At 44.5% G+C, this 25,171-nt stretch overlaps 1 protein-coding gene and 1 long non-coding RNA gene across 3 annotated transcripts; one reads left to right on the top strand and one right to left on the bottom strand.

Moving 5' to 3' along the window:
• Window positions 1-10,054: 10,054 nt before the first annotated feature.
• LOC147124946 (uncharacterized) lies at window positions 10,055-21,882 on the bottom strand. 2 transcript variants are annotated; one of them, XR_015079283.1, is made up of 3 exons: window positions 21,104-21,882; window positions 20,240-20,286; window positions 10,055-15,370 (listed from the first exon to the last, which is right to left on the bottom strand). It is a non-coding gene; the product is annotated as an uncharacterized LOC147124946 (long non-coding RNA). The 2 variants fall into 2 exon arrangements; XR_015079284.1 differs by lacking the exon at window positions 20,240-20,286.
• A 495-nt stretch (window positions 21,883-22,377) lies between these two features.
• On the top strand, window positions 22,378-24,758 carry LOC147124945 (POU domain, class 3, transcription factor 4-like). The gene has a single exon (XM_086006359.1). It carries the CDS (start codon window positions 22,445-22,447, stop codon window positions 23,540-23,542), a length of 1,098 nt encoding a protein of 365 aa, XP_085862485.1. The 5' UTR covers window positions 22,378-22,444; the 3' UTR covers window positions 23,543-24,758.
• Window positions 24,759-25,171: the final 413 nt, after the last annotated feature.

The following is a 25,171-nucleotide window of genomic DNA, read 5'->3' as shown; positions in this document are numbered from 1 at the left end:
CACCAAAGTGGATAACCTCGCATCTATCCACATTATATTGCATCTGCCATGCTTCTGCCCAATCACCCAACCTGTCCAAATCATACTGGAGTTTCTCAGCATCCTCCTCACAGCACACACGCCCACCCAGCTTTGTGTTGTCTGCAGAGTTGGAGATATTACATCTAGTTCCCTCGTCTAGATCATTAATATATATTGTGAATAGCTGGGGTCCAAGGAGTGATCCCTGTGGTACCCCACTAGTCACTGCCTGCCACTCAGAAAAAGACCCGTTTATTCCAACTCTTTGCTTTCTGTCTGCCAACCAGTTTTCTATCCAAGTCAATACCTTGCCCCCAATCCCATGTGCCTTAACTTTACACGCTAATCTCTTATGCGGGCCCTTATCGAAAGCCTTCTGAAAGTCCAAATACACCACATCCACTGGTTCTCCCTTATCTATTTTACCAGTTACGTCCTCAAAAAATTCCATTGGATTAGTCAAGCACGATTTACCTTTTGTAAATCCATGTTGAGTTTGTCCAATCCTGTCACTGTTTTCCAAGTGCTCTGCTATTACATCTTTTATAATGGGCTCGAGCATTTTTCCCACTACCGATGTCAGGCTTACCAGTCTAGAATTCCCTGTTTTCCCTCTACCACCTTTTTTGAATAGTGGGGTAACATTAGCTACCCTCCAATCCATGGGTACTGTTCCAGAGTCTATCGAATTTTGGAAGATGACCAGCAATGCATCTATTATTTCTAGGGCCACTTCCTTAAGTACCCTAGGATGTAGATTATCAGGCCCTGGGGATTTATCAGCCTTCAATCCCGTCAATTTCCCCAACACCACTTCCCTACAAATACTGATTTCTTTCAGTTCCTCCCTCTCATTAGACCCTATGTTCCCCGACATCTCTGGGAGGTTATTTGTGTCCTCCTTTGTGAAGACAGAACCAAAGTATGTATTTAATTGGTCTGCCATTTCTTTGTTCCCCGTTATAAATTCCCCTGATTCTGACTGCAAGGGACTTGACTTCACCAATCTTTTTCTCTTCACATACCTATAAAAGCTTTTACAGTCAGTTTTTATGTTCCCTACAAGCTTACTCTCATACTCTATTTTCCCCTTCTTAATTAATCCCTTTGTTCTCCTTTGTTGAATCCTAAACTGCTCCCAATCCTCAGGTTTACTGCTTTTTCTGGCCAATTTATATGTCCTCTCCTTGGATCTTATGCTATCCCTAATTTCGCTTGTTAGCCACGGTTGGGTCACCTTTTTGGTTTTATTTTTATGCCAAACTGTGATGAACAAATTCTGTAGTTCATCCATGCAATGTTTGAATGTTTGCCATTGCCTATCCGCCGCCAGCCCTTTGAGTGACATTCCCCAATCAATCCTACCCAACTCGCGCCTCATACCATCGTAGTTTCCTTTATTTAAATTCAGGACCCTAGTCTCTGAGTCAACCACTTCACTCTCCATCTTAATTAAGAATTCTATCATATTATGATTGCTCTGACCCAAGGGGCCTCGCACAACAAGATTGCTAATTAATCGTTTCTCATTATATAATACCCAGTCTAAGATGGTCTGCTCTCTAGTTGGTTCCTCGACATATTGGTCCAGGAAACCATCCCGTAAACACTCCAGGAATTCCTCCTCCACAGTATTGTTACTAATTTGGTTAGTCCAATCTATATGTACATTAAAGTCACCCATGATAACTTGCTGTGCCCTTATTGCACGCTTCTCTAATTTCCCAATTAATGCCATCCCCAACCTCAGCATTACTGTTTGGGGATCTGTATACAACTCCCACTAACGTTTTATGCCCCTTGGCATTTCTCAGTTCTACCCATACAGATTCCACATCATCAGAGCTAATATCCTTCCTTACTATTGTATTAATCCCCTCTTTAACCAGCAATGCTACCCCACCTCCTTTTCCTTTTTGCCTATCTTTCCTGAATATTGAATACCCCTGGATGTTGAGTTCCCAGTCTTGGCCACCCTGGAGCAATGTTTCCATAATCCCAATCATATCATATTTGTTTACCTCTTCTTGTGCAGCTAATTCATCCACCTTATTACGAATGCTCCTTGCATTAAGAAACAAAGCCTTCAGGCTTGTTTTTTTAACACTCTTAGACCTTTTAGAATTATTATTTACTGTGGCCATGTTTGATTTTAACCCTTGATTTCTCTGACTGCCACCTTTGTTTTTCTCCTTCCTGTCTTTTGCTTCTATCCTTGTTTCCCTTTCCTCTGTCTCCCTGCTCAGGTTCCCAACCCCCTGCCATTTTAGTTTAAACCCTCCCCCAGAGCACTAGAAAACACTCCCCCTAGGACATCGGTCCCGGTCCTGCCCAGGTGTAAACCGTCCGGTTTGTACTGGTCCCACCTCCCCCAGAACCGGTTCCAATATCCCAGGAATTTGAATGACTCCCCCTTGCACCATTCCTCTAGCCACGTATTCATCTGAAATATCCTTCTATTTCTACTCTGACTAGCACGTGGCACTGGTAGCAATCCTGAGATTACTACCTTTGAGGTCCTATTTTTAATTTACCTCCTAATTCCCTATATTCAGCTTTTAGGACCTCATCCCATTTTTTCCTATATCGTTGGTACCTATATGCACCACGACAACTGACTGTTCACCCTCCCCTTCCAAAATGTTCTGCAGCTGCTCTGAGACATCCTTGACCCTTGCACCAGGGAGGCAACACACCATCCCAGAGTCTCATTTGCGACCGCAGAAATGCCTATCTATTCCCCTTACAATAGAATCCCCTATTACTATAGCTCTACCCCTCTTTTTCCTCCCATCCTGTGCAGCAGAACTACCCCTGGTGCCAGGAAGTTGGCTGCTGCTGCCTTCCCTTGATAAGCCATCCCCCTCAACAGTATCTAAAGTGGTATATCTGTTTGAGAGGGGGATGACCACAGGGGACTCCTGCACTACCTGCCTGCACCTACTACTCTGCCTGGTGGTCACCCATTCCCTTTCTGCCTGTGCAACCTTTACCTGCGGTGTGACCAACTGATTAAATATGATATCCACAACCTCCTCAGCATCACGAATGCTCCAGTATGTATCCACTCGCAGCTCCAGCACTGCAATGCGATCTGCCAGTAGCTGCAGCTGGATACACTTCCTGCACACATGGTTGTCAGGGACACAGGAAGTGTCCCTGATTTCCCACATAGCGCAGGAGGAGCATACCACGGGGCCGAGCTCTCCTGCCATGACTTACCCTTTAATTAATTTAAATTAAATTAAATCAAATCAATACCACCAATTACACTATAATTAAATGATATACTCAAGGGCCCTTGTTTACCAACAGACCCGTTACACCAGCAGATTAGAAACTCTAAACCACAGAGTTTAAGTTTGGAGAAAAGGAGAAAGAGAGAAATACTCACCAACCAATCACTTACCTGCTTTCTGGTGACATCACACTTCGATTACTTTTTACTTCTCTCTCTCCTGCTTTGAGATTGGTAAACCTACCTGCTGTGCCGCCTCGTTTTGTATCACCATCGCCGCCTCACTCCTCACAGGTCCACCGCCACTGTGGGGCCTACCTGCTGCTGCCGCCTCGGTTTTGTTAGCTCCGCCACCGCTGCCTCGCTCCACCCAGGTCCGCCGCCGCTGTGGAGCCTACCTGCTGCTGCCACCTCGGTTTTGTTAGCTCCGCCGCTGCCGCCTCGTTCCACCCAGGTCCACCGCCACTGTGGAGCCTACCTGCTGCTGCCACCTCGGTTTTGTTAGCTCCGCCGCTGCTGCCTCGTTCCACCCAGGTCCGCCGCTGCTGTGGAGACTACCTGCTGCTGCTGCCTCAGTTTTGTTAGCTCCGCTGCTGCCGCCTCGCTCCACCCAGGTCCGCCGCCGCTGTGGGGCCTACCTGCTGCTGCCGCCTTGGTTTTATTAGCTCTGCCGCCGCCGCCTTGCTCCACCCAGGTCTGCCGCCACCTTGCTCCACCCAGGTCCGCCGCCACTGTCTATCTCAATTGCATATTCCCGCTCTCTCCCCATACCCATAGGTTGGGAAGAGTGGAGGAATGAAATAGTGTAACAGGTTACGAGTTTGATTTCAGCAGGTTTCAGTTCTTTTTATCAATCCTGTGCCTGAATGATGACTTCTAGGGCCAGGTCCAAGGTAAACCCACAATCGTAGTTTAGAACTTAGCAACTTTTTTTCTTCTTCCCGCTATGGAACATCGGAACAGGAGGAGGCCATTCAGCCTCTCGAGCCTGTTCCACCATTCAATTCGATCATGGCTGATCTGCACCTTAACTCTATTTTACCCGTCTTGGTTCCATATCCCTTAGTGCCCTTACTGATCAAAAATCTATCAAGCTCAGTTTTGAAATTTTCAATTGACCTAGCCTCAACAGCTTTTTGGGGGAGAGAGTTTCAGATTTCCACTACCCTTTGTGTGAAGAAGTGCTTCCTGACATCACCCCTGAATGGCCTAGCTCTAATTTTAAAGTATTGTCCTCTTTTTCTGGACACCCCCACCGGAGGAAGTAGTTTCTCTCTACCTGCCCTATCAACTCCTTTGAACATCTAAAACACTTCAATTGCAGGCATAAGAAATGCTCCTGAGCATTTTGGCCCTATTATAACTCTTGTGCTTTTTAATTTAGGTAGCAATATACTGAGGACAAACATGTGTATTTGGAGGCCCCAACAGTTCAATGTGTAAATGCACCATATAGTGCAGCAGTGAAGTAAGCTGTACAGATCAGGAGGGTCTCAGGATTTGATCACCGCACTGGGCTGAGCTAGCCAGTTGCCAGTGGGCTTGTGGCGTACCGATCACAGAAAGGACACAATCCACTTTCCGGTCCGTACACTATAAATCAGGCGTCATGCCTTTAAGAAGGATCACACCTTTAAGAAACTCGATCTGCAACATAGTTAAGCCCAGAGTGGGGGAGGAGGAGTCGAAGCTGTGCACTGATGAAAGGCAGTCATACTTTGTGTAGTCTCTGACTCCATTTTGTGTTCAGCACGCAGCCTCAACAATTAAACCTTTTCTGTTGAACCTCTCCGAGTTCAGTATTTTTTGCTAGGGGTACGTAGACTCCTACATTGGTGACGAAGCCGATAAGCTCCTGTCCACCAGCTCCAATCACGCCGTCACCCCCGACCTGGCCTCCGCAGCGTCGGCGCGCGCTCCACCCTCTATCGCACGGCCACACAGATCGGCCACGAGGCCCCCCAGGCCCCCACGTCCCCCAAGCCCTCCAACCCAGGGCTACTGCTACTTCCATACCCAGTTCAGCGCGCGGGCACACCGCTGCCGCCATCTCTGCACGTTTCCAGCCGCCCCCACACCGGCCTACACGATGGCCATGGGGCAAGCAGGCGCGCTGCTGTATGTTATGGACAGCGCCTCCGGACACCGTTTCCTATGCGACACGGGTGCGCAGCGCAGCATCATCCCCACGTCCACCCTCGAGATTCAGCGAGGCGGCCGCGGCCCTGCGCTGGCTGCCGCCAACGGCACCGACATCTGGACGTACGGCACCCACACCATCACCATCAACCTCGCAGGCCGCCGCTACCACTGGGAGTTTATCACCGCCAAGGGGCTCTCCCCGCTCCTCGGTGCGGATTTCCTGTGTGCTCACGGCCTGTTGGTCGACATGCCTCGGCGCCGCCTCGTGGACATGAACACCATGTCACCTATCCCGGGCGCCATGGCACCCCCCCAACCCGCCGAAATGGCATGGCAGTGCCGCGCCCGCTCAACGGACGACTACTCAGCACTCCTGGCTGAGTTCCCAGCCCTCACCAACCCGACCTTCTCCGCGAAGGTTGCTAAGCACGGGGTAGAACACTTCATCCCCACCACAGGCCCACCGGTGTATGCCCACGCCCGCAGGCTGGACCCGGCCAAGCTGGAGATCGCGCGGGCCGAGTTCACCACAATGGAACAGCTCGGCATCATCCGCCGCTCCAACAGCCCCTGGGCCTCCCCACTCCACATCATCACCAAACCCGACGGGGGATGGCGCCCCTGCGGGGACTACCGGCGCCTAAACGACGCCACCACGCCGGATCGGTACCCCATACCGCACATTCAAGACTTCTCGGCTAGACTGGCCGGCCGCTCAGTCTTCTCCAAAGTCGACCTGGTGCGCGGTTACCATCAGGTGACAGTCCACCCCACGGATGTTCCCAAGACGGCCATAATCACCCCTTTTGGGCTATTCGAGTTCCTCCGAATGCCCTTCGGCCTCAAAAACGCGGCCCAGGCATTCCAGCGGCTCATGGACTCGGTCCTCTGGGACCTGAAGTTCCTCTTTGTCTACCTGGATGACATCCTGGTAGCTAGTTCCTCCAAGCATGAACACATCGAGCACCTCCGCACCCTGTTCCAGCGGCTCAGTGAGCACGGGCTCATCATCAGCCCAGCCAAGTGCCAATTCGGCCTCAGCAGGATCGAATTCCTCGGCCACCACATCACGCAGGATGGAGCCATTCCCCTGCCCACCAAGGTGCAAGCCGTCCAGCAGTTCTCCCGGCCTACCACCATCAAAGGCCTCCAGGAGTTCTTGGGGATGATCAACTTTTACAACCGTTTCATTCCCGGAGCAGCCTCCCTCATGCGGCCCCTATACGAAGCCCTCCGGGGTAAGAAAGACAGAATGGCGATCGAGTGGTCGGCGGACATGTTGACCACATTCGACTCGACCAAAAAGGCGCTCGACGACGCCACCATGCTCGCTCACCCACAGCCCAATGCCAGGGTGGCCCTCACCACGGACGCCTCCGACCACGCGGTCGGCGCCATGTACGAACAGTGGGTTGACGGGGCCTGGCAACCGCTGGCCTTTTTCAGCCGCCAACTGCGCCCCCCGGAGGCCAAATACAGTGCCTTTGACCGCGAGCTCCTCGCACTGTACCTGGCAGTCCGCCATTTTAGATTTCTTCTGGCGGGCCGCCCCTTCACCGCGCTTGTCGACCACAAACCCCTGACATTCGCGATGGCGAAATCTGCGGACCCATGGTCAGCCAGGCAACAATGCCAGCTCGCCGCGGTGTCTGAATTCACCACGGACATCCGGCACGTCTCCGGTCGAGACAACATGGTGGCCGACTGCCTATCCCGCCCCGCCGTCCACAGCGCCCACCTGGCAGTGGACTATGCTCAACTGGCAGTGGAGCAACGCACCGACCCCGATCTCCATGCCCACAACCCTCCCAGGGCTGCGACTGACCAACGTCGCCTGCGGCCCGTCCGCCATCACAGTCAAATGCGACACCTCCTTGGCGCAATCCCGCCCCGTAGTCCCGGCGTCCTGGCGAAAACGGGTGTTCGACATCGTCCACGGCCTCTCACACCCCGGCACCCGCGCGTCCATTAGACCGGTGGCCTACCGATTTGTCTGGCACGGCCTGCGCAAAGATGAGCGTGTCTGGTCCAGATCCTGCATAGCTTGCCAGCGTGCCAAAATCCACCAGCACGTCAAAGCCCCACTTGAGGAGTTCACCGTGCCAGAAAGAAGGTTCGACCACATCCACATTGACCTCGTCGGCCCCCTGCCGCCATCACAACGTCACACGCACCTGCTGACAATTGTGGACCGTACCACCCGCTGGCCTGAGGCCATTCCACTGACATCCACCACCACCGGCAACATCGCGAGGGCGTTCATCGGTACCTGGGTCACTCGGTTCGGTGTCCCCTCTGGCATGACGTCGGATAGAGGCCCGCAGTTCACCTCTGATCTGTGGGCCGCCATCGCCCGAATCCTCGGGATGGCCATTTACTGCACCACGGCTTACCACCCCCAAGCCAATGGACTATGCGAGCGATTCCACAGGTCCATGAAGGCGTCTCTCCGCGCCAGCCTCGAGGACGAGGCTTGGATCGACCGCCTCCCGTGGGTGCTACTCGGCCTACGCTCCGCGGTCAAGGAAGACCTGCAAGCCTCGGCGGCGGAACTCGTGTACGGCCAGCCGCTGCGCGTACCCGGAGAGTTCCTTCCCACCGCCACGACCCCCTGGTCAGCTGACCAGCAACGCCACGCTTTCGCCAACCGAGCACAACAGTTCGCTCCGGCACCCACCGGCCGGCACGGCGAACCAGCAACCCGCATACCACCTAGCCTGCACATGGCCAAATTTGTTTTCGTGCACCATGACGCCCACCGAAGACCTCTACGGCCCCCATACGATGGACCCTACAAGGTACTCCAGACGGGGAACAAGTTCTTCCTCCTCGAAGTGGGCGGCAGAACTGACAAGGTGTCGGTCGACCGGCTCAAGCTGGTGCACCTAGAGCCCGACGAACCCGTTCAAGTGGGCCAGCCCCCACCACGGGGCAGACCGCCTAAGAGCCTGACGCATCCGACCACCCTGCTCCCGACACCAACCGCCAAGAGCCGTTCCGGCCGTGCCATCAAGCCGCCACGCTGGTTCGTACACTCCCTACTAGCGGATTCTGGGGGGAGCTGTGTGGCGTACCGATCACAGAAAGGACACAATCCGCTTTCCGGTCTGTAGACTATAAATCAGGCGTCATGCCTTTAAGAAGGATCACACCTTTAAGAAACTCGATCTGCAACATAGTTAAGCCCAGAGCGGGGGAGGAGCAGTCGAAGCTGTGCACTGATGAAAGAGAGTTGTGCTTTGTGTAGTCTCTGACTCCATTTTGTGTTCAGCATGCAGCCTCAACAATTAAACCTTTTCTGTTGAACCTCTCCGAGTTCAGTATTTTTTGCTAGGAGTACGTAGACTCCTACAGGCTCAGCAATTAAGCTCAGCATGCCTGGTTTAAGGGAGAGTGGAAAACAGAAGCAATTGGCCAGGGTTACCATGCCTAATTGGTGTCCAGAGACCCTCCACCTGCCACCCCCGCCTCCTGGAATGGCAGGTGACAACTTTGAGTGATCAGAAGCTTATCTGTGATGAGCCCCATGGACGAATAGCTTGCCAACACTCATTGTCTGGCCACACCCATGAAAAATGGTCACTTAGATGAAGCACCAGAGTTGCCTTTGTCTGTGGAACTGTACTGTAATATTGCCTTCAGGAAAGAAGACATAAAAGGAGAGAGAAAGTAAGGATTTGTTTTAAATTACTGTATTATTGGTATAGAGTGCAAGTATCTCTAAGGAGTATTTTTTTTTAATTACAGAAAAACTTATGGTATCTGTAAGGCCTTTTTAACTACAATATTACTGAGCACAGAAAACTTACACACCCTATTATATTTTTTTAGAATTTCTTATATTTTAACCCATTTTAAAAAGCTGACGTGTATTTAAAATACAATCAAATTAACTTTCTTTTGCTATTAGTTTAGTAAGAATTGCTATCTATTCAAATATGTCAGCTAGTTTGGTGAGCCATCTTCTTAACCTATTGAGACAATCTCGGCCAGTAATTGTAAAGCTATCTTATAATTGCCTACATTGTGCTTTTGTCTGAAATGGATTGTGATTGCTAATTAAATATTTTTTCTCACGATAACAATCAACAGATTTTATGTAGCCCTAAAAGTACTTTGTCCAAGACATTGTGATACATTTCTATCTATTTTGCAGCATTGTCTCTAGGCAGTATATGAGTAAATGTGCCATAGTAATGACAGGACACTGTTATTTTGTACAGCATTATTATTAATATAAACTAACATCAAACCCAATATCAATGTAAAAAGGAGATACCTCCCAAGCAGATAGAGAGAAAAAAAGTCCAACACAGAAACCGAGCCAATAAAACATTTGACTAAATGTGGACGTTGCTAAAGCTTTGTATCAAAGCTGCTGGTTTCAGTTTATTTTAAATATGCCTAAATACTCATCAACCTGCCCTGTGTACTTCAGTTCTCTGTAACCCATTATACATTTCACTTCTTAAAAGTGGACAGTCTTTGCCTTGCGAGTGTGCGACTGTGGTAATCACTGTTATTATTTTTCTTATTCTTACTCGTACTCCTGATATACAATTTGTGAGTCTTGGGGCACTGTCCATTGGTGATCTGGGCTGGTCAGTGGTCAGGAAGAGAATGCGGTAAGACAAAGCCAAGAGATTCCAGTACTTTGGGACATATTCTCCAGTTTATAGTAGCAGGTATTGACTTTGTTGTAAAAATCCTGAAAAAATTATTCAACAAAGAATAAAGGCATCAAACAATCTATTGACAGAGTGAAAGGCAACAGCAAAACAGCAATAAGACAATCCTAAACATTCGGAGTAAGTTAGCTCTTTTTTGCAGCCAAACAGTGAATTTAGTGCAGAAAGATGTACTGGGAAGTTTGCAGTAATTTGCTCATGTAAACAAGGGATGGTTTTGACATTCTATCCTAAAGAGTATACCTTTAACTCTTAAACTTGCAACAGAAATTTTAATACACACACATGAGTGTATAATATATATAGATATATGTACATGTATGTATGTATGTGTGTGTCTATATATATATAAAATAAATATATATTCATATATAAATGTGTAGATATATATATATATATGTGTGAGTGTGTGTGTTTGTGTTTCTCTTTGAGACAGAATGTCAAAACCATTCCTTGTTTACATGGGCAAATTAATGCAAATGTGTGTGTATATATATATATATAGAGAGAGAGAGAGAGAGAGATGTGTATATAAATATATATATATCACACACTAGAACAGTTCTTGAGAGGGGCACCGAACTCCATGACAGATCTGCATCACATCGTTCTCATGAGCCCCGACTCCTTCATCTTACAATTGCAGAAGGATGGATATTGGTTACTTCCAGGATCAAGCTGGGTAATATTTAGATCACTATCACTCTACAGTAATTTTTCTGATTTAGAATGGAGACGAACCAGAGACAAGCCCAGGTTTCTACATGGTACACAAAAATTAAGCTTTGTTGTTATTGGAATAAAATGCCCAACAAGGGCACATCAGTCTTCCTCATCAATGATTCATTTGAGCCAGCTGTCTGCATAACATCTTGTTTGGTGACATGGTTGGAAAAAAACAGAATAGCCTTTGTTCCAATCACATAAGCACTGGTACAGAATGAAGAGTGTAATGGAATCTCTATATATTAATATATCATGGTTTGTTTTGTGATATAACAACAGTCCTTAAAAACTAAAAAGCTTCAACAGGGATATCTTATCTAGCTCCTCATCCAACTAGAATCTCCTGCTGTTTACAAGGCTGTCTATTAAATGTAGTACATTAATTTAGTTATCATTTGTTCATGTGATTTTAGGGAGTAGTTGCCAAATAAAAAAATAATTTTGCAAAATGAAATCAAAGAAGCAAATATTTTTTCAAAAGAATTATATTGTTTCATATACACATGCTACTGTGGCATCATTAAGAGCTATGCATTCACAAAATCAACCTGTTCAAAAATGACTAAAAGTTTGAATTCAAACAGTTTCTGATTCCATCTGTTAGTTTTAAAGGACGATTTAAAATAGTTCATATTCAATGGGTTTAAATTGAGAACTTGAGCGAGATTAATTTAACATCCATCAGCAATTAAAAGATACTGAACTTCAATTTAAAGATGCATTCACTGTGTTAAGCAGACTTCTGAAAGTACTAAAAGACAATTCCAAAGTTCTTCAGAAATCCTGCTGCAACAGATTGTTAAATAGCCATCACAATATACAAAATAATGTTCAACAAAATCTCAAGTTGAGCTCAAAATATATTAATTTACCATTGTATGAGTCATGTTTTATTGAAATAGATATGATTTAAACATTTGACCCAATGTAACTTCACAAAGGTCAATAATATTTGTAAAGCACCTTCACCCGACTGAAAACTGCATCTTCAAACTCCAATTCACTGGCAATATAGTGAAGCACAAACCTTTATGTGAAAGAGTTAAATAAAATGTTATTTTGAATATATACTTCTCATTTCTATTATGAAACACTTACAAAACAATGAATAAAAATAGCGGCCCAGATAATTTAACTGCTTTGCTCGAATAGATTAAGCCAATACATTGCACAAAAGAAAACAACACAATTATCTATTTTCGCGTGGCAAAATATAAAGAGACACTTGGCGAAAACAAACACCATTCGTTAACAGATGTAAATACAGCTACAAAGTAACTTCGGTCCTCGCAGGGCAATGGGAATTGGTCGGGTAAATCTGATCAGCACAGGCTTGGAGCTGGTGCTTGGAGGAATGGTTCTACCTTCAATTCAAATACCTGGATTGTAGTAAAAACATGGGGGTGAGGTGAGGGGGGGGTGGTCCACAAAAGCTCCCCTGCCTGTGTGAAGAAACCTCTGTTTCTTCCATATTTCTCCCCGCCAGTGTCGCTGCGTCGATTTTGTGTTAACAGAATAGGAGCTGGGTGATTCTTGTTGGAGTTGAACCTGTGTTCAGTTTATGCAGGGTCACTCTACGAAATTGCCCCCTCACATCCTGGCATCAGACTTAAACCTATAAACTAAAACGTTCTTATTCACTCACTCCTGTTTAACGAAAAAGAAATACTGGCCTCCCTGGTCATTTTTAGAACAGTGTTCCGGTTAAACAACTATTGAGCTTCCATTGTCATTATCAGTGAGTCAGGGTGTCGCTCAGACCACGCTTCTTTCCTACACTAGATGTTTTTTTATTAGTCGCAATGTCATAATGAGGGATTACAAATACTCATCTAACTCCCTGGAGGGAAAGAATTGAGCTGGTCGCTGTGCGTAACGACGTCGTTTGCGCGTTATTTTCCAATGCATTTGTGTCGTTTTTGATAGCGACCAGGTCAATTCTGTTCTCTCTGGCCGCTCACCTGTACAGTAAGAATCACGGTGCAAACTGGTGAGACCATCCGTGAGAGGAGTGAAGCGAATCAGGTCCCCTGCAATTCGTGTTATATAAGGCATTGAATTACCCAGAGTTAGCTAGATATAATTCCTCATCATATTAGAGAGAGAAAAACTGTTGGAAACTAGGTTCTAAAGGCAAATACGAAAAAGCTAAGCACCAAAAATGGGACAATGATAAACGGATTCCTTCTAAACCAAACATGTCTGTGTCCTAATTGAAGGAAACAGCCCATGTACAAAGCACTGTTGAGTGTTGCGACAGTGATGAACAATACCTGGTGTCTTCGCATTGCTCTGTGGGTCATTACATGCGAAATATATCGCGTTAAACAATTTAGGTTCCCATTATATCGCCATCCCAACCGTTCAGCCTGTTTAATTTAAAGTGATATGACCGAAACGTGCGCGGCACGTAGCTTCGACTGTGCTGTAGTTAAAAGGTGAGGCAGAGTACTGAGTCAGCAGGGAGTGTAACCAAAGTGACTTCAGATTCCCTGCAGTTCCCTTCCTTTAGAAAATAAACTTATTTTTTAAACAGTTTCGCATTTTACGTTACGTGTGTTATTTCTTAAATGAATATAACACCGGTCTATTTGTTCAATCTAAACATCAAGAGCAAGACTTGTAATCGCAGTGTATTGATATTATACTGCAGATTTGCAGGCTCTCTACAGCATCTACACTGTTTAACAAATGGTAACGGAGCACGCGGCCGAAATCTTTGAATGGCACCCATTAATGTGCATAAAGTTATTCTTTAACTTTGTTGAAAAATGGTTGAGAGCGCATAACATGAGCTGAATCTGATATTATTCCGTTATATGTATTCAATTTGTTGCAAATTACTAACTTTGCGAATTTGTTTGTGTTTTATAAAAGGCATCTGTTATCAGTGCAGAAAAACGAGTTCAAAGTGAATCAGAAATGGCATCGACTTGGCAATGTGCTTCTAAGGAGATTGCTCTTCTGTTAGTGGAGGGGGTTTCACATTCCATATTGTAATTTCATTTAAACAAACCAAACAATTCCAGCGAGTACATTAAAAACTATTTGCAAACATATCGTGAGTTTGTGATGTTAGATATTGTACTTTCCAAACTAATCTTAAACCAAAACAACCAAAGGCAAACTCTTCTCTCTCGTTATTTAAGATGCACAGATTTTATATTTGAGTAATCTAACTTTTATCATTTATAATTAGATCTAAGGCACAATATATCACTCCGAGCGCTTGCTAAGGAAGTATTTGTCAGACAAGGGTAGCTAATATGGTAGCACAATTTTATTGTTTTTATTTGAATTAGTGTCAAATAACAAATGATTCTGTGCTCGGTAAATGTATTTGTAACTGCGAACAGATTGTTTCATCAGTAACTTTTCCTAATCATCCTGCAATATATCTGATTACCTGGATGGCAAGTTCCCTGCCTCATCCTGTCGTGCTGGTGAGAGAACCAGACTCTTCCTTAACGTTGTCTTTCAAAGACAAACATTATGATTAACACTTGCAGTGTAGCTTTATGTGGCAGATGTGTGAATTTTATTATCAGGCAAAGCAACAACACGAAGGTGCATTGAAATAAATCATTTTTATGCTGGGAACACACGGCGTACCCCTTCACTATCTGAAAAGGGCAAGTTAATATTTAGGGTCGGGGTCCTTCCTGAGTTCTGACCAATGGATCTGCACTGGAAGATTAACTTGTCATTTCTCCTTGCGGGTGCTGCTCGTTGTTCTGTGGCTTTCCAGCATTTGCTGTTTTAAGTTCCAGCATTTTGCAGGTTTCTTTCAAATTTAAACCCAGCCCAAGTCTATATATATAAATAAATCTAATATATTATAGAGCTAATACGTATTGCATTTATCATATTATAGGGTTAATATATATTGACGTTATGGGTAACATATAATTGGATATATTAACCGTAATGAGGTCTGACTCTTGGCTTCGCATGACTGGACAAATAAAGTCATTCTATTTTACTGAGGTACAGATGGAGAAGTTTTTTAAGTGTGATCAATTCTGGAATTCATCATGATAGCTCAAAACCACCTATATTTCCCTTTTGCCAGTAGATTAAAACTTTTACACAGGAATGCTTGTGCATTTCACGAATTAACGTGAGGTATGCACGATTGAAACCTTGACCCAGGTATTGTTTCAAACACCTCCCCTCACCTCCAAAATAAAGCATTTGTGTAAAATAAAATCTCATTCGGCATTGATAACGATCAGACTTGAAACCATGGCGCGAATTATGGGCCAGATGTTTAAAAGGCAATTTCGTCGAAAGTAAAATATTTTCTTAAGTCTTTTTTTTGTTGCTTCTGTTCCAGAGTAGCCCAGATTCAAAGAGTGGCAACCTCTGGGATAACCATTTGTATTGACAAAAATTGAGAAAAATTATTCCCGTGAGCAGGTCCGATGAAACCTCAGAAGTCCGCGGTAATGTCGCTGCACAGATGTTGCTGTCCCGTTTTAAAGAGACAGCGGTCTACAGCTCACACATGCTGCCTTTCAATGTTGTCACAATAAGTCCATACACAGTGTGGTCCCTGGAAAAAAAATCAGTTTTAAATTAAGCATTTTTAAAGATTAGAACGCAACGACAAGATGTCGTTTTTAAGATGCTTTCATTTTAACGAACATTACACGTTATCTAAATCCAAGCCCAAAACAAAACGGGAAACAATGGTGTATAGGTTTTGACATCTGTTCCTAACTGTTTGACCGAGGAACAGACTGCCTTTTTGGTAATATTGGTGCTTTTTCTAGAAAAATGGAAAGTTGCAAATAAAATTGATTGTTAAAAATAACATTGTCCAGTTAACAAACAGGTAAGGGGTAACGTCGGGACATAATGTATGTTTTATGATATGTAGATTAAGTCATGTAAATAGTTAAGAATTGATACCTCAAACTAGCAATCTGTAACACAAATATTATTCGATGTTTTTAATAAAATGTGCTGTATTTATTACTTTAGATCGAATCCATTCTTTATGATCGGTTAAGGGTTAGTAAGAAGTCTAGGGTTGCAATGATCCGACATGCTTTCAGCATTATCATTCAGCATTATCGACATTACATAAATCATTCTTGTTTGTGCTCTGTCCTGGAAGAATATTAATTCAAACAAAAATCGTTTCCCTTATCTCATGACGTTGCTTTATTTTAATTATGAATTTTGATTACTAATAATCTACTCCCATCCCAATAAAGAGACAGGTCCTAGTTTCTGGAGGGTATCGTGGCTGGCAACGAGCTGCTTCGAGAAACGTTTTGGAAACTTGATCGATGTATTGACATTAAGATATCTTGCTATCTGAAGCAATGCCAACCAGCAGGTATTGGCCGATCTGACATGAAGCCCTTTTTTTACGGAACAATAATCAGAAGCAGCCCGTGCATTTCTCAGCATCCATCGCCTGATGTGTCCTCCGCTGGACCTCTTCGAAAACTTCCCCGCAGCTTCCCAATTAAAAAGACACTAAAGGTGTGAAGGCCGCCGTGTTCTTGTAAACAGGCACCTTGCCTATTCCAGAGAGGAGGCATGGGCCTTTACCCGAGGTTAACGTGAGCTGATTCTTAACCACAAAACTATCAGAAATGCCCAAAGCCACGCAGCCCCATCTCGTCAAACCCCTGACTTGCTCACTGCACGATCACCTTATGTAATCCCTTCAAGACGATTTTTAAAAACAAAACTAACTCAATAAACCCCGGAGTTAGGTGATGAAGACCAAAACGGTGAATAAAATGGTAAACCTAATAATTCAGGGAAACTTATTATTGAGCAATCGTTTCGAATATCTCATAATCTGCAACGATGTGTTCAGTGTTTATCTGTGCAGCAACCTAACACACATGGGTTGCTTTATAACTATCATATATGGATTTGCAATTCGATTTCTCTGCTTTCTTGCAGTTGCTTTGAAACTAAAAGTTTGGAGACATTCCATATTTTACCCAGAATAGGCTGGCTTCCCGCTGTCTCGGGGTTATTACTGAATGGACAGCACTCACAGCATCACCAGTAGTCGGAACCCTGTCACAGATCCCGCCGAGGGAAGGGCGACTTTTTTTTATTATCTTTTTCTCTCTGGAAAAACCCCCCGATATTTAAGTAGCCGAATCTGCCAGGAACGTGGTTCTACAGAGCAGGGATGACATTGCTACTTCGGCAGTGTTTAACTCCTTTCTCGCTGTGTCTGTGCTTTTCCCTAAAATAAAACACTTGCTGTATTGGGGCTTTATCTATGGGTCGCTCACAAGGGCTTAACACAAATCTGCGTGTGCAAGGATTTGGATCTAAAGTGCAATCTATTTCAAAATCATGGTTATCTTATTCGCTTAAGAAAAGGTTTTAAACCCCCATTTTTCGGGGTAGGATTACGTACTACCAGGTGTAATCTTTTCACCTCACTGCTATTGTCGTGTTAGAATTCAAAGACTCGGAGCTCCGTCTATACAGGAGTCTCTTCCTTCTCATGGGCTGGCATCGCATGAGCGTTCCAATCTTTATTTGTAAACAACCTCGGTGATGACCCTCCCCTTTCGAGTCGCACGAAGATTCATTTCAGCCCCATCCTGTCAGGGTCCGTTTAAGATTCATTCAGCCCCTGTCTGTAACCCAGACTCCCTACGATCTGTTTGGTCCGGCACCAATTGCCACATCTCCTTCTCTCGGTGGCCTTTGCAGCCTGTTGTAACAGTTCTCGTGGACACACCTCTCCGCACAAAGCTTCACTCACTTTTAAATTATCTCACTCACAAACCTGCTCCCCGAACGACATGCACTCAGCAGTCATCGCCTGTTTCAAATAAATAGCACGGAGGGCTTATCAAACGCTCATCTAACCATCCCGAGTAAAAACCATCACTTAAAACACACTGGCCATTGCCCAATACTCGTTTCTTTCTGAAACCGATTACACGTTGTTCTTCATTTAGCGATGTATACGCAAGTGGATTGCTTGAATTAAAATTAAAAGGATTGTAATTAAACATGGACAGATATCGAAATGGGGAGGGTTTCCCTTCGGCCTGTCATGAATTTCCAAATAGGCCGACACAATGCTCAGGGCGAATAGGCGATAAATACCCGAGGATTTTTTCCCTTTGATGTATTTCCACGCTGTGTGGACAATTTCACGCGAGCACCTTGTCTGTGCTATATGTACATTAATATATATTCGATTAAAAATTGGTCGGGTCAGTATCTTTGCACTGAGATGAACGTTCAGTATCGGTGATGCTCCAATCTTTAATAAATCGGTCCTATCTATCCCGTGCACCAATTGTTCGTAGCGTTTCTCGTCTTCGACACGGCTATTTAATTGTTTGTGTTTTTGCTTCGAGAGCCAGTAAGATACTGTACTATGGTTTCTATCTGTGAGATGCGCCGCCAGTGTCCTGCCATCCCCACAGCATCTCATAGAAAAGACTGATATTTCTGTTCAACTATATAAACAACATACATGCATCTACACACACACATTACACCCGTATAAAGGTCCAAAATCAGAGCGCTGAGCGTCAGAGATATTATAGGCAGGCTACAAATCTTTGTCAAACGCCCGTTTAAGCATCAGAAATATGGAACTGATTTAATTGAAACAAACAGCCGCCTGACAACACATTACAATAGCAGCTCATATTTACTCAGTGTGGGTATTCGAGAGGATGCGGGGAAGCTGTACTCTGTACAAGGGACTAGCAAGGATGGCAAATGCATCAAAAAGAGCGTTTTTAAGTTTCTAAACCCAGAACAATGAAGAACATCTGTTTATTGTTTCATCCTACTCTCTTGATTTATCACTCGCAGAGTACCGCGAATAATGTCACCGCTTTAACCAGTACTGCTAGTGTCTCAGATATACAGTATACACAGTATATATTTATCTGAATATGTTACTCGCCACGCCCTTTCTCCAATCTGTTCGAAGCATTGACAAAGAATGAGCGTTTCACTGGCATCTACCAGGAGCAGTAAAGAAATATCAGCCACTGACACTTAACAGAACTTTCCATTTGTTTCATGAATACTGGGCCGTTCTTAAAGAAATTTCAAAATAAATTGAGCAAAGCTATTTAAATCAAATTGCTCTCAATATTTCTGCGGACGATACATTAAGAACATAGATTGGAGACAAGCATCCCGTGCTTTCAGATCAGACAGTTTCATACACTCAAGCTACTTTATTTAGATTTATTAAGGTCGACAGCGCACTGCGGCTAAATGTGTAGAATTGCAATAGGACTTTTTCTATTTAAAAAAAGGGATACCACAATCTGATTTTCTTCTAAGTTTCAGCAGTCGCCCATTAGCAATCGGAAGATGCGGTAATTTCGCTTCATTAGGTTTGCTAAGAAAATATAAACAGAAGTGGACCTTAGTGATTCTCTATGTATTCGCAGTATCTCTGACAGTGCGATGTCTGAAAGTTGAAATATACAGATCAACTAAAAATAAATTACTTAATGCTAATAAAAAACCACATGGTGTTATATTAACTTCATAATTTAGTATCTTCGTGAGTGCACATATGTTCTCTGGTTCTCCCTCCCGCTATACCTTATGTCCTTAAACATTCTCTGGACGGGGACTAATTGATAAGCAAACGGTCTTTAAGGGAAAATGCCATTTCGCGCCTCCGATTTGCCTATTCCAATGGGTGAACATCGGATTAACCAGCGAGTAATCTACATTCTCCATTGATAAAGAATTCAATTAAAAACGAAACCAAATTCGTGTGGCCGAATGACGAGAAAGCGCCTCTTTTAAAGCAAAGTGCATGGATTTCAACAGGATCTGGCGGGACACAATGTACTTTTTGTAACAGAAGTGCTCACAGAGGCAGGTGAAGTTCGAGTTAAAAGGTCGTGACACTGATTGACAGTTTGTACACTGGGTTTTATGCTGTTTTACCCCATTGACAACGGCTGGAAATCTATCCAATAAATAAATACAAACCCGAGGCGGAAAACTTGTCCTTTTCTTGCAGAGTGACTCATTTAACACTAAATAAGAAATATTTATTTTACATATATATATATATATATGCTCCGATTAACAGTAACCCAGAGCACCCTTGTGCTTTTTTCGCTCACTCCCTCTCCCATGTCCGGCCAGTCTACTTGTTTGAATTGGCCTCTTTTATTCTGCTCCTTGGATATATGGTATAATGTGACCACTGTTCTCTCTTTTATTTCTCTCTCTATGGTAACCAAGATCATCGGCGCAAAAATGTGTCTATGAATAAGGAAATCAGCATAAAAGGGCGTCTGAGAGCCGCATCTGTTACACTTGGAAAGTTAGCGCCTGTTAGTCTAACATGAAAGAGCCAAGAGGGAAATTCCTCCATCAGTCCTTTTAGAAACACAGCACAGATAACGTGACAAATCGAACTAAAACAACCAACCGTAAATCCAGCTTCGGCAACTGATGTGATCTTCTAACCTTTGTGCGCTACATTTGACGAAACAACATTATAGATTAAAATTACGGCGTTCAGAGGTCAGATATTGTCTGTTTATCAAATTAAAAGTACTTTTCACGATGTTTTACTGACAATTGTTGACGCCTGATTTCTTCTGCCACAGTTAAACCGCGACACGGTAACTCTCCGATGCTTCGGTTACTTTAGAAACTTAACTTGTTCAGAAAGATTTGGACGACAGTGTTTTCTCCCCCTTTGTCTTGACCTTGAAAGTGACAGGTTCGGCAAGTGAAACTAGTCTAGATTTCTTTCCCCACCCTCCGTACCCCGACAGAGGGGGGGAAAACCCGTTTAGTATCACAGGACGCTCAAACTTTACTGGAACAAAAGCAGCCCCAGTATTGAGAGAGAATCTTCTGTTTGCACTGCTACTTACTGAGTCCGGTGGAGAGATACGCTTCACACAGCAAGATGTAGGGACAGACACTCTGTGCACTAACTACCCTGGCACTGCTATATTGGCCCTTGTCCGCGAATTGATCGCGCTCTGTTTTTTAAACGATGTTATTGCATTGTTCGCCTTTCGGTGCGAGACATCAGGGACGCTAATTCTCGCCGATAGTCAATGGTAAACATTGCAAATTAATTTGCCAGGCACTTTTAAGTTCTCAGCCCAACAGCACATGCTAAAGCGAAAAAGGGTGCACAAGTAGCAGCTCCATTAATCACAAAACAATGTTGAGAACGTATGACAAAGCTGTATATTTTTAAATATTAAAATAAAACCATACCGGATTGCGGCCTATTGCAGTACTGGAAGGTAACAGTGAACTGGAAAATACTCACCTATCACCGTGCTGTAGATCCCTCGAAATTCGAGCTCAGCTGAATTTAGAGAAAGTGTCGTCGGCAATGGCTTAGAGCTTCTGCCGGCGTTCCTTTATTTTGCCCTAAATATATGAAAATGTATGCAAATTTAAATCAATCTTAACCTAGGATCTCTCGTTGTATTTAATGGAATTTCAAACCAATAGCTGGACTCTGAAGCTGTTATTCCGATGTCAAATGTAATTATTCCGCGTACCTACATCTCAAAATGTCTATAAAATGTCTCATCATTTCCTATCAGACTTGCAAGGAATAAGGGACTTAACGAACCAGGTGGTTGGTCCTATGATACTAATTTCTCGCTCGCATTGCACTGCCTGTGAAAAGTCCCCTTCCTTTGAAAAGACTTATTGACATAAATAATTTCAGAAGGCTCTGTCATTAAGGGAGTTACATATTCGTCGCAGCCAGGGTCCAGTGCTGGTATTTGACGCTGCACCACACACAAATATGCACATGATTTACATTTTTAATAAGCAATTATTATATAGCTGGCGACGTTCTGTGTCCTAATGATATTATATCCCCAATAAAAGGAGAATAATTAATAGCCGGAAAAAAGGCTGGCCAACAGCTACAATTTTTAACTTCCTAGGTGAAAGCAAAGTGGCAAATCCGTTGCCCAAATATAATCTGAACTGACTCTATCGAAAATGAACATTAGTTATTGTTAACTCGAGCTCGGTGATATACTGTGTGCATTAAATAACCATCCACGATGCTTGCTGCAGGATCATTTGAACCGGTTGTTTCCTGAAAGAACGTGCAAAGTTGTAGATTGCTCAAAAAAACTCTCAACTTTTCAAAAGAAGGTTTGCAGCGTGTTTTAATTTATTTTTTAAGAATCGGGGGGTGGGGAGGGGTGGGTTCGGATTCAATACAGATTTTTGGTCAAAACTTGCCAGATTGAAAAGGACAACGCGTGCACCCTGCTCCGTCAAGGGTTAACCATCAGGACTGGGTGAGGGAGATGTGACCTGTCAGTTACCCAGCGGGTAGCCAATGGGCTTCGGAGCTTGATTGACTTCCTCGTCGGGTCTACAGTCCAGATTTGGAGTTTAATAAAAAAAAACACACACACAAATTTGGAACTGGTGCTCCACCTCTAACATCCTGATTGGTCGGCAACGTCATGACGCCGATGTCTTTGGCCCGTTACTCGCCTTGGCGTGGCTTACAATTGGTGCAAGGAGGTGCCAGTCATTGACCTCCCTGGTGACCTCCTTACCTAAGCTTTGTTGTCAAAGACTGAAGCTGTTCCCGTAGGCAGGTTATTATTACTGAGGGATTCGTTGTGCCATGGCCACCGCAGCCTCCAATCTCTACATGCCGAGCAGTAGTATCCTCACTTCAAACTCCATAGTTCATACGGACTCGTCGAGCATGCAGCAAGCGGGCTCCTTTCGGAGCCATCAAAAACTGATCCAAAGTGATTATCTTCAGGGACTCCCCAGCAACGGGCATCCCCTCTCCCATCAGTGGGTGACGGCTCTACCTGAAGGCAGCCCATGGTCCGCGGCGCTAGCAGCAAGTCCCCTGAGCCAGCAGGATGTGAAGCCTGGCAGAGAAGATCTTCACACTGGGGCCAGTCTCCACCACCGCTCTCCTCACATAGCCCACCATTCGCCGCATACAAATCACCCGAGTGCATGGGGGACAACTACCGCTCACAACTCATCAATAACCTCGGCCGGGCAGCCTCTCAATATTTACTCACAGCCTGCATTCACCGTCAATGGCATGCTCGATCATGTCGGCCCACCACCTCCTTCCAACGCAGTTGGCCAGAGCATGCACCCGGGGCTAAGGGACAACACAGACCACGGAGATCTCGGGCACCACCACTGTCACGATCACTCAGACGAGGAAACCCCGACTTCAGACGAACTTGAGCAGTTTGCAAAGCAGTTCAAACAGAGGCGGATCAAGCTGGGCTTCACCCAAGCAGACGTGGGACTGGCACTGGGAACCTTGTACGGAAATGTCTTCTCGCAGACGACAATCTGCAGGTTCGAAGCGCTGCAGCTTAGCTTTAAGAACATGTGCAAACTTAAACCCTTATTGAACAAGTGGCTGGAAGAAGCGGACTCGACCACGGGCAGTCCAACCAGCATCGACAAAATAGCGGCCCAGGGCAGGAAGAGAAAGAAGCGCACTTCTATAGAGGTGAGTGTCAAAGGTGCTTTAGAGACCCATTTTCTCAAGTGTCCCAAACCTGCAGCCCAAGAGATCTCGAGTCTAGCCGACACTTTGCAGTTAGAGAAAGAAGTTGTTCGGGTCTGGTTTTGTAACAGAAGACAGAAAGAGAAAAGAATGACTCCGCCCGGGTTGCATCAACAGGACGAAGTATTTTCCCATAGTGTTGATTCAGAGACACCGACACACCACGATCTTTAACCAGGACCCGTGACAATGGTCACTGCTGACACTCGCTTGAGCCGGGCTAAGAAAGGAATGGGAAGCGCTTGTTTTTTTCCTTCTTCTTAAATTATATATTTGACTGTCACAATGAGGGAGGAGGCAGAGAAAGAGTTGTATATCAAAAAAGAAGTCTGCAAGCAGGCGATATTCCTAAAACATGTACAGTTAGCAGTCGTGTTGGCATTGTCCACATCTGTGGTGAAGAAAGCGTAATCAAGGACATTCCCACAACTGTGGTTAATTGTATTGTTCAGACAAGGATTGCAGTCCGACTGTGTGCCTAACACCTCTCAGCGCCTTGGTTATCTCGGCTATATCAGGTGAATTTGTTCCTATGGACGGCATTACCCTTTCCTCCCTCCCCACAACTTTCATTTTAATAACTGGCTATAAGCAGTAGGATCTGATATCAAAGCGTGCAGTATATTATTATGTATTGAACTGGTCTGTAGGAAACGCATACATAGGGTTTGGCCCGGAACCTAGTTGAACAACAGACTCAAGATAAAATAAGTCGTGAAATCGAAATATTTCGCAGCTTATTTCCAAATTATCCTACTCGCCGCCAATGTTACTTTAAGCAACTGCGAAGTATTCGAGAGGCTTTGGACCTCAGTTGCCCTCAATTTTATTTAAAGGGTTTTTTTTATGTGGCGTCTCAATTGCTAAAACATTAACACTGCCGTGGAAACCGCCGGTAAAGGGTCAGAAAACTGGCAAATATTTTTTTTCCACACGACTATCTGTCGCTACATCGGTCGAGACATTAATTACCACAGTCACCGATTTTGCCAGTGGAGTTTGAAGCGAATTCTCAAAAAACCTGCCATTTTTAGAGAGGGTGGGGGAGGGGGCGGGGAAATGAAAAAAAAACTTTTTAAATTTAAAAAGACGGATCAGTTGCTGATCTGAAATATAAGATATTTTCTTTAAATGTTTCTTTTTTCAACAATTATATTTGGATTACTTATGGAGGCTGCGAACAGTAATTTATTTTCCTCAAATTTTGTATTATGTTTTTAAAAGACAGAATCACCGCGTTAAAAAAAACCAGTAAAATGTTTGTTGGTTAATAAATTATATATTTGATGTCAGATTTGATTGTAACCCGATTTAAGTTTGTGATTTGGTGACAAGAATTTCATTTTGGTGTACAAAAAAAATCAAATCTGTTCAAATAAATTTGTTATTAAAACTCTATTGTGTTTGAAGTTGTGTCTAATATCCCCTGTCCCCCAAGAAGCCGGAGTAAAGGTCTGATAGGTTAATGCACTCTTTTAAATTTACCAGAGCCTCTAAATGATTTCTGTTTTGCCAATTAATTCACAAACTCGGAGGGGGAAAGTTATTAAGTGTCGCAGTATCCTGAGGACAGGGGTAAATGCACGGGGCACGCGGCCTGGGCAGTCACGGTGGCAAAATGAGAGTTTAGAATAAGATTCTGTTCTATTCTTCCATCGTTGGCCAGACAATCCCGTCCAAGTTCAGTTGTGTAGAATATGGGTTGAGGTCAATCTGATCGTTGAGCCATTCGGCTATCCAAGTCTAGCTTTAGTGGAATATTGACACTCATTCAGCTCTCTAACCAAAGGTCGACAAATGAGA

This window comes from Somniosus microcephalus, chromosome 1 (assembly GCF_052327205.1).
Source record: "Somniosus microcephalus isolate GS21.2 chromosome 1, FLI_Smic_1.0, whole genome shotgun sequence".
NCBI lineage: Eukaryota > Metazoa > Chordata > Chondrichthyes > Squaliformes > Somniosidae > Somniosus > Somniosus microcephalus.
Note: the sequence above shows the minus strand (reverse complement) of the source record. Positions and strands in the feature narration are given on the sequence as shown.

What these genes read in the sequence shown, in the direction of transcription:
- LOC147124945 (XM_086006359.1), top strand. Translation starts at nt 22,445, where the DNA reads ATGGCCACCGCAGCCTCCAATCTCTACATGCCGAGCAGTAGTATCCTC.